Source organism: Sander lucioperca, chromosome 10, assembly GCF_008315115.2.
Source record: "Sander lucioperca isolate FBNREF2018 chromosome 10, SLUC_FBN_1.2, whole genome shotgun sequence".
NCBI lineage: Eukaryota > Metazoa > Chordata > Actinopteri > Perciformes > Percidae > Sander > Sander lucioperca.
In genome coordinates, this window is record NC_050182.1 from 33,477,275 (window position 1) to 33,486,258 (window position 8,984).

General features: G+C 38.3%; 1 protein-coding gene across 3 annotated transcripts in view; it reads left to right on the top strand.

Annotated features, from left to right (window-relative positions):
- grb10b (growth factor receptor-bound protein 10b) overlaps window positions 1-8,627 on the top strand; it is a 69,574-nt gene extending 60,947 nt beyond the window's left edge. For 2 of the 3 annotated variants that reach the window (XM_031278225.2, XM_031278227.2), the window contains 9 exons: window positions 822-959; window positions 1,224-1,334; window positions 2,063-2,161; window positions 2,415-2,492; window positions 2,823-2,939; window positions 3,545-3,611; window positions 3,717-3,804; window positions 3,971-4,064; window positions 4,527-8,627. In XM_031278225.2, the coding sequence (XP_031134085.1) occupies window positions 822-959; window positions 1,224-1,334; window positions 2,063-2,161; window positions 2,415-2,492; window positions 2,823-2,939; window positions 3,545-3,611; window positions 3,717-3,804; window positions 3,971-4,064; window positions 4,527-4,673 (939 nt within the window). In that variant the 3' untranslated portion in view covers window positions 4,674-8,627. The remainder of the gene's footprint in view (window positions 1-821; window positions 960-1,223; window positions 1,335-2,062; window positions 2,162-2,414; window positions 2,493-2,822; window positions 2,940-3,544; window positions 3,612-3,716; window positions 3,805-3,970; window positions 4,065-4,526) is intronic. The other variant, XM_031278226.2, reaches the window with a different exon arrangement.
- The last annotated feature ends 357 nt before the right edge of the window (window positions 8,628-8,984 follow it).

Consider the following 8,984-nt stretch of genomic DNA (forward strand, 5'->3'; position numbering starts at 1 on the left):
TACCTTCCAGCCGCAAGCCACAGATTCCAAATCAGCTCTAATAACTTAACCTGCCACTTCATAGTGCAATATTTTTGTGAAACATGGAAACCGCAAACTCCAAATACTTCAGACACCCACAAGACAATTTAGGCTGTGAGGGTTTCCAATAAGAATGCACTGTATGGTGATTCAATGTAGGCTATGTACTGTATTTGTAAATTTTTCAATGTCTTGGCACATTGCATAACACGGCTTTCTTTCCCCTTTTTTGTATTTAAAATAGAAAAAAATATATTACAGGCCCTGCTTAACACATAAATAAATTTGGGCGCCTGGGTAGCTCACCTGGTAGAGTGCGCGCCCATACACAGAGGTTTACTCCTCGACGCAGCGGCCGCGGGTTCGACTCCAACCTGCGGCCTTTTGCTGCATGTCATTCTCTCTCTCTCTCACTCTCTCTCTCTCTCTCTCTCTCTCTCTCTCTCCTTTCATGTCTTCAGCTGTCCTATAAAATAATAAAAGGCCTAAAAAACTTACATCTATGTTTGTGTATGTATATATACACATGACAATGTCTAGATCCTATCAGCCTTCTTTGGCCCTCTTCAAGGCTCTACACCGTTTGATTTTCCACACAATAGCACAAATGGTCTGGCCTTATGTGGTCGCTACCGTGGTGTGTAAGAATTCAATCTAGCTGTGACGGTGACAGAGAGATTATAGGCTTCAGGTGTGATCCAGTGTTGCCCTCCTGAGGCACAGAGCCCTTAATAGACATTATAGAGTGAATAAATCCAAACTGATCCCCTGCTCCATGTCTTTCTCGCTCCTTTCCTCAGAACTTCCTAGCGACCAGTAGCTGTCCAGAGATCCAGGGGTATCTGTATGTGAAGGAGGTGGGTAGAAAGTCATGGAAGAAAGTTTACGTGTTCCTGCGGCGCTCAGGACTCTACTGCTCTACAAAAGGAACATCAAAGGTAACAGCAACTCTAGCTATCCCTCTTCAAGGAACAGAATATATTTCACTCTCATTTTTCTAACATGTAACTTTGTAATTACAGTCATTATTTATCATTAAAGAATTAAAATGCATACCACATTGGCATTTTATAGTAATAACATTACTAAACGTAATCAGCCTTTTATTGATGGTGGTCTGTCTGCATGTGTCTGTGTCTGTCAGTATACCCCCAAGCTGTCTCCCTGTGATGTTCTGACTTATTAATTATTTCTGTCTCCAGGAGCCCAGACATCTACAGTTACTAGCAGACATTGAAGACAGCAACATCTTCACTGTCATCACAGGCAAAAAGCAGCACGGTGCACCCACAGACTACGAGTTCTGTATCAAGGTGAGTCTCAGATGACAGAAGTGAGATGAGGCTGATTTCTAATGAAATACTATGATATATTAATATATTATACATCAAATAAATAGATATAGAAATGTATCTTGCACTGCGCTGATCTCTGTACATTGCACATACATACAGAACAGATGACTCGCAATACCTCGAAAATGTTGCAATGTCCACACTTTTCTTCTTTTATCTGAAGTTATCTTTACCTATCTGTATATATAGGTTTATATGTATATACAGTATTAGTTCAACTTTACCTATTTTCATTTATATATTTGAGTACAATGTTGCAACAGCTCTGTTTACACTTTATATTATTAGATCATTACTTATTGTATGTACATTTTTGTTTTTACTTCACACTTGCTTTGGCAATGTAAATGTTTGTTTCCCATGCCAGTAAAGCACTTTTAAATTATGAGGCGAGGAATGATTGACATCCTGTGCAGTCTCATGATAAGGATGTTGGCATGCATATGTATACAGTATATCAGTGCTGATGTTTGGGTTTATTGCTGTATTTCTAAATGTTGTTTTTCTGTTTACTTACCTCATTTTGTTATTTCTAATTTTGATTTATTATAAATGTTGTAGATGAGCAAACCTTTTTTCTCATTACTTTGTCAGGTCAGCTAATTTGATCAGTGATGATGGTGATAATGGTGGTGCTGATGAGGAGGATTATCTCTGTTCTGATTCTGATAACGGTTAATTCGCAGCCCAATAAATGTCGAGGGGAGTTGAAGGAGTTGAGGATGCTTTGTGCGGAGGATGAACAGGGCAGGACCTGTTGGATGACTGCCTTCCGGCTTTTTAAGGTAACACCATGACAAAAATATTTGCTGTATGGCATAGTTTACACAACACACTCATTGAGAATGAAGAATGTCGGGGCGACCTATAGCTCTCTCAGTATATGTGCGCCCCATGTAGGCGTTCCTGTCTATCCACTGTCACTATCTAATGAAGTGAAAAAGTCCAAACATAATCTTTGAAAAAAAAAAAAAAAAAAGAAATGAATGAAGAATGTTGATAGTGTGGCTTTACCAGTATGTTCCTTTTTCTTTACAGTATGGGATTGTGTTGTACCAGAATTATAAGATTCCCCAACAAAGAAAAACCTTACTATCACATTTCTCAGCACCTGTGGTAAGTTGGCTGTTTTATTTAAAATTATGTTAAAGCACCTTAAAACCTACACCAGTGAATCGCCGATTTCAACATAACAACATTGCCTTGAATGAGTCGTTGACATAAGCAAAGCATTGATTGTGTGATTGATTGTATGCACCAGGAACAGCAATATAAGTAGTCTGACAAGTTAAGGAGAAGGGAGACAATCACTAAAAACCTAACCTGTGCCACACCACTTTTTATTGCACTGCCTTTGTTTACATTGGTACAAAGCTGCACCCTGGCACTTGTGTTGCTGCCATTGTAGCCACATGTTGACTATCTTGAATCTCTGTCTCCCCCTAGCGGAGCGTATCGGAGAACTCCCTTGTGGCCATGGATTTCTCAGGGAGGATAGGCAGGGTGATTGACAACCCTGTAGAAGCTCAGAGCGCTGCCATGGAGGAGGGACATGCATGGAGGGTGAGACACGACCTCAGTTTTCTCTGTCAATAATGCTTGGAGTGGACGTCAAAAGATCTTTACAAATGACATATTTTTATATATATATAAATATTTATATAGAGCTCATTTCCATCTGCTTTTTAAGTGTTGATTTTTCAGTTATTTTGATCTGACAAAAGTTGTCTGTCTATTCATGAAGCTGATATGGCTGTGTGCAGTTGTGAAAAGTGTCAGATTTAATCTAATGGATTTGGGCTGGGTCTTTAACCCAGTCCACAAGTCGGTTAGGAAATAATTTTACAATACAGTAATGACAATTATGAAGTAATCTGGACGTTCTTTGCCTGAAGAAGACCCAGTAGGGTCGAAACGTTGCCTTTATATTAAATATGGGAGTTTAAAGCAGTGTTGCGGACATTACATTCTTTCACTTAACTATTTTTCATTTGTCCTGCACCTGCCAGAAGGTGGGATGTGCACACAATTAATTTTATAAATGTAATCTGGACATTTAACTTGGAATTTTCTTCACTGTTACACTGAACCGTGTAAATACAGTGGACTAACCCACCAGATCCTGAACTAATCCCTGTTGTTTTGTCTGAATGTGGCATCTCTCTCAGAAGAGGAGTCAACGAATGAACATATTAGGCTCCCACAGTCCATTACACCACTCCTCACTAAGCTCAGGTAAAATTGTTGACTGTTAACTTCTTTTAACATTTTTTTTTTTCAGTTTAAATATCATGAACATTTAACACTAAAATGCATTTCAAAATGTGATTTTCTCTGCAGTCATCCACATAGCTCAGTTGTGGTTCCACGGCAGGATAACCAGAGAAGAATCCCATCGCATTATTCATCAGCAGGGACAAGTCGATGGGTAAGGGAGCTGGAGCTAAAACACATTGTGCACACGCGCTTTTCCTATTTGCCGAATATGAATACAAAAGAACAAAAGAGTTCAATTATTTTTTTGTATTTTTTCCCTTAATGCATCCAAATTAAGTCATTTGTCTCACAGCGTCGTCCTTTTTTTTGTTGCACAGGTTGTTTCTGCTGAGAGTCAGTCAGAGTAACCCCAAGGCGTTTGTGCTCACATTGTGCCATCACCAGAAAATCAAACATTTCCAGATACTACCGGTATGCATTTCTTGGTGTTTAATAATTTTACATACTTTTAATTAGTTTTTTCTTTTATTAAGTAGCGGTCAGTGAATGTTAAAAGTAATAATATGTGTCTTGTGACATGTCTTTTTAATAAAAGCAGCCTTAACCTTGACAGACACAATATCTTTACTTTGTTGCAGGCAAACCATTTAACCCTTAAGATAATGTGATTTTGGCCTTAGTTTAATAAAAAACGGTTGCTCACTCTGATCTCACTGATCTTCCTACAATGTAGGAAATCAGTCTATAAAAATAATATATGGTTTGCAAAATGGCGAGGAGTAATTGGTTATGTATGTGATTTATTGCTAACACGCCCAAATGTGTAAAACCATTGTTGTGGTCCTTTTTAGGAGTAAAAAGAGCCTGATGTTCTTGTCTTTTCTTTTCTCTTGTCATGTGCTGTGTCCTTGCTCGCTCCTTTGCTGCTGGCAGTGTGAAGAGGACGGCCAAGTCTTCTTCAGCCTTGACGACGGCGCCACCAAATTCACCGACCTGATTCAGCTGGTGGAGTTCTACCAGCTCAACAGAGGAGTGCTGCCTTGTAAACTCAGACACCCGTGTACCGTCGTGGCCTTATGACATATTCAGATCATCTGACCCCATGACTCCTATCACTTGACCTGACTCTGCCTAAAACAAACAAAACAACAAAAATCCTTCAGTTGGTTGGTTCTTTTTTTGTTTTTATCTTTGCAAGAAGCTGGTGAATTGACTGATGTTCCGTTGTCATTTTATATTGCCGTGAGTCTGCCGGAGACTGCTGACTTGTTGGAATCCTTTTGCATGGATGTTTTTGAGGAGTCGGATGCACAACTTGCAATACAGGTTCCTCAGTCAAGAAGAGAAAGGAAATGAACACTGCCGTTTGAGTCAATGCTGTTGCAAAATCTTCCACAATCTTGCTACCGGTAGTCATCAATAAGCTTGGACACAGTAACTCAAAGTTTTATCACGCAGCTCAAGTGTAGAGACTGCGTTTCCCCTTCCACTGGACAATCAGCAGGACAGTTCAAGCTTTCGCGTGTGGGCCACTCAGCACTCTGAGAACAAACTGTAGTCTCATTCAAACTTCATCACACGTCCTCAAACAATATACTGTAGCTGGAGAGTTGACTGTCTCTTAGTTTTGCACTCATCAAACTGGGAGTGGCCTTTGACGGTGAATGACTTCTACGCTGTCTTAACTGTGAGATAGTGCCACCGCCCTCTAGTGTCATAGGCGTGTAAGGAAATCCAACATAGACTAGATTTGGAGGTGCCAGAAAGACTGTTGCTTTTGAATCCTTTTGAGGTGTGTCGAGTCAATCTAGCCTGGAGAAAAATGGCTAAGGAAAAATCTGTTTTCTTAAAAGTATTTTTTTAATTGCGGACAATACAAAATCTGCAGTGTCCACCCTCACAGAAATATATTTGCTCATCTCTCACCACACAGGGTTTCTTGCTTAATGATGCATGTATTGCAGTTATGTTGTTATCAATAGTCTCTTTAATAATATATAGTTTTGAAGATCACCTTTTGCATTCTGGATATTGGCAACTTTTCATTATTCGCACATGCTACAATACAGTCATTTGGCTTATTTCTATTACATGCTGCGTATCAATAAAGTACGTCCCATGTAACTTCCACAACAAAATTAATAAGCGTTAATCAAACCATGATGTCATTCAGGGTGAAATAAGTAATAAAGCTAGAGGAAGTTTGTAACCAGGTAGACAGTTTTAGTGATTGTAAAGGTGAAAAGTGAAACCAGGTAACTATTCAGAAGGGGGATATAGTAAGTGCACCCAGATGCAGTAGTTCACTGCAGGCAAAGGCATGAGGACACCTCTTGCAAAAGATAAAGTGGGACAATGGAGAGTATCAATCTTTTTTTCAATTCACCTCAGCACAGGAAGGATGACCTCTAGCATTTCATCAAATCAAAGGGAACAAAAGTTACCATTTTTGTCAAACAAAATTAGATCAGCCCAGCGATACAGTGGATCCTGTGGGAAACATCTGTACTGGTTCTGGACCCTCTTTTTAAAAACGGTTTTACATATTGTTCCACAAATTGCCTCCTACTGTATCTGTTGGGTTGAGATGCTGTCAGACGTAAATGTGGCTCAGAGCACGGTTTAATATGCTCTGACTCCACACCAATAGTAGACTGTGCATTACATTCCATATAATGCAGCCTTTTTTCTGTCTGGAAGTACTTGTGGACAAATAGTATCACATACACCTCCTGCCTACTGCACACCGCCTCTTTATGAATTTAGGCACCTCCTGCCTACTGCACACCGCCTCTTTATGAATTTAGGCAGACAGGCAGAAAAGTTAGCTGTTGCTAGAGTGAGTGTTGGAAAAAATATGTAAAGAGAGAAGAGTATTGAAATGATACCTCTCTATCTCTGCCTTCTCCTCGCCTGTCTCACCCGGTCTCATCGCACTTTTTTTAGCCTGCTCTGAAAATACACTGTCAGCAGTGTGGCAGCAACGTAAAACTGGAAATTTTAGGATGCGTAAGTACTACAGGGCTGACGATAATGAGAGCATTAAACCGAAAAACAGAAGACATAAAACTTACTGAGTTAGTTTGAGGGCACTGGATACACCTACATTTGTCCAAGACAGTGCAATTGCAGCACTGCCCAGTAAATTCAGTTCAGAATCACCCTCTTTGAAAAGTCGCACTACAAAATGTTTTCTAATTTTTTGTTATTCCTTGACTATACATGAAATTTCCTAAAAGCTAAACATTTAAAAGTTTTATTCAGTCACAGCTTTGGTGGGTGCTCTGGTTGGGTCAACAGCCAGCAGACAATGAGATATCTACAGTATTTGTAATGACCTGTAATGCAACATCAACAGCCATGATTATGTACTTTGCAGTTTATCTTAAGGTATATTGAACATCTGAGATGCAGAATAGCCGCATCATATTGACTCTCTGTGCATGGTCACTATTATTTATCTAAGATGCAATGACTCCATTTTTTCTAAGTATTGCTGCAGCAAAATGTATTTATTTATCTGGATGTGACTGATTACTTGAACATTTTAGATTTCTTTTTCTCAGCGCTGTTCTGTACTGTTTTCTATTGTCATTACAATGAAATGATTGACCAGTGTGATTTATTATTATAATTATTATTATTATTGTAATGGCATAGCATCTATTTTTCAATTTTGTTTATTCAAAAATCATTTTTGTCATCATCAATATGAATGAAGTGATGTTTTAAAGCACACTAGGGTTAACATTGTGATTCCAATAGATGACAGGTGGAGTGTTGTGAAATTGAAAACAAAAGCAATACCCAAGTTTCCCAAAACATTACTCACTATGTTGTTTTGTACACCTTTAATTACTCTTCTCGTTTCTCCCAGATCTATAAAAACCGGTTCTCGTTGCACTCTTTTGTGGTGACCTAAACTAGGAAAAATAGATATGAATTAAAGTAATGAAGCCCCAAATGTTTTGGGAAACTGGGTCAAGTATGCCTCAACGTTCTCATAATTCACTGTCAAACAACTCGCCTTGAAGAAAGAAATGTAGATGTAGAACAAAAACGCCCATTACGTTCAAGTTAAACCTTCTCAATGAAAATCTTTAAATGCTTAGATTAGATATAATTGAAGAAATGCATAACAGCAGTCCCCCCAACATACAGACACGGTATCGGATTGTCACAATTTGACAAACTGCAATGAACAGTTATGTGAGAATTCCATGTAATTGATACCTTACATAGCAACATTGTTAGATGGGTTTCAGCATTGACCTCCTTTCAGCTGAATGAAGAGACCTAATTTAGTAGGACGGTTTTATCATTTATTGTGTAAAAATTCTGTCACTGATATTCGATATGAGGATATTAAGAGAAATCTGGATTATAACAATACATACATTATTTTGTAGTTGCTGGTTGCTGAAAGTTATCTTAAGCTTTTGATATGTCACTGAAATGTTGATACTTGCTGTTTCTAAATTCTAATCTAAGTCCCCAGACATTTGATTCAGTCTTCCCACTCTGCACTCATCCCCTCAACTCCCTCATATATACTGTCTGTACATAAATTGTTTATGACTGATATGAATTACCATGTCAACATGTGAGGGACATGTAGCATTTAAGGTGGAGTGAGTATTTGCATAGATACATATTCACTTAGTCTAAATGAAAAAGTCAGAAAGTAAATTTAATTAGTGAACACATGAAAAATAAATCAGGGGATTTGGAAAACACTTAACAGAAATGAATGTAACTGGGTTGCTCAGGGTTGACTTGGAGCATATTAAAACTACTGGTCCATCACCTCTCTGACTTTTATGTACAAGATGAGGATGATTGATTCATAAATATTTTAGTTTTTATTTTATTAAGCTGGGAGTTGTTACAACAGACTTTATTTTAGTCATGGGCACCACCAATCTGCTAGTTTTATTACTTGAAAAATATCCTTGCGGCAAAATGGAGTAGGTCCAGTACTATTAAAAGAGTACAGTTGACGGTGTTGTTTATTCTATTGTTTAAGCTGTTTATTTAAAACAAATGCTTGCCTGGCTACCTGAGCTGTTATAAACCCTATCTCTAACAATGTCATTTGACAACAACAGGTGACCAATTCAAAAAACATGTCTTCTCAATTCTAGTAAATTAGAATAGTTATAATCTAATCTGATTAATTTAATCATATTACAAATAGACACTCAAACGTGTAAATGAAATAACTGACATTGGAGGCCAATCTCCGTTTTGGTAGCCAGGTAACTACAGACTCTGATGACTTCTCTTTCTCTGCAAAAACCAGACTTGATATGACGACCAAATGACAGACAAAGCTACTATTCAGAGGGGACTGTTCCTCTCAAACAAAGCTTGCAATTTTAATAAGTTCTC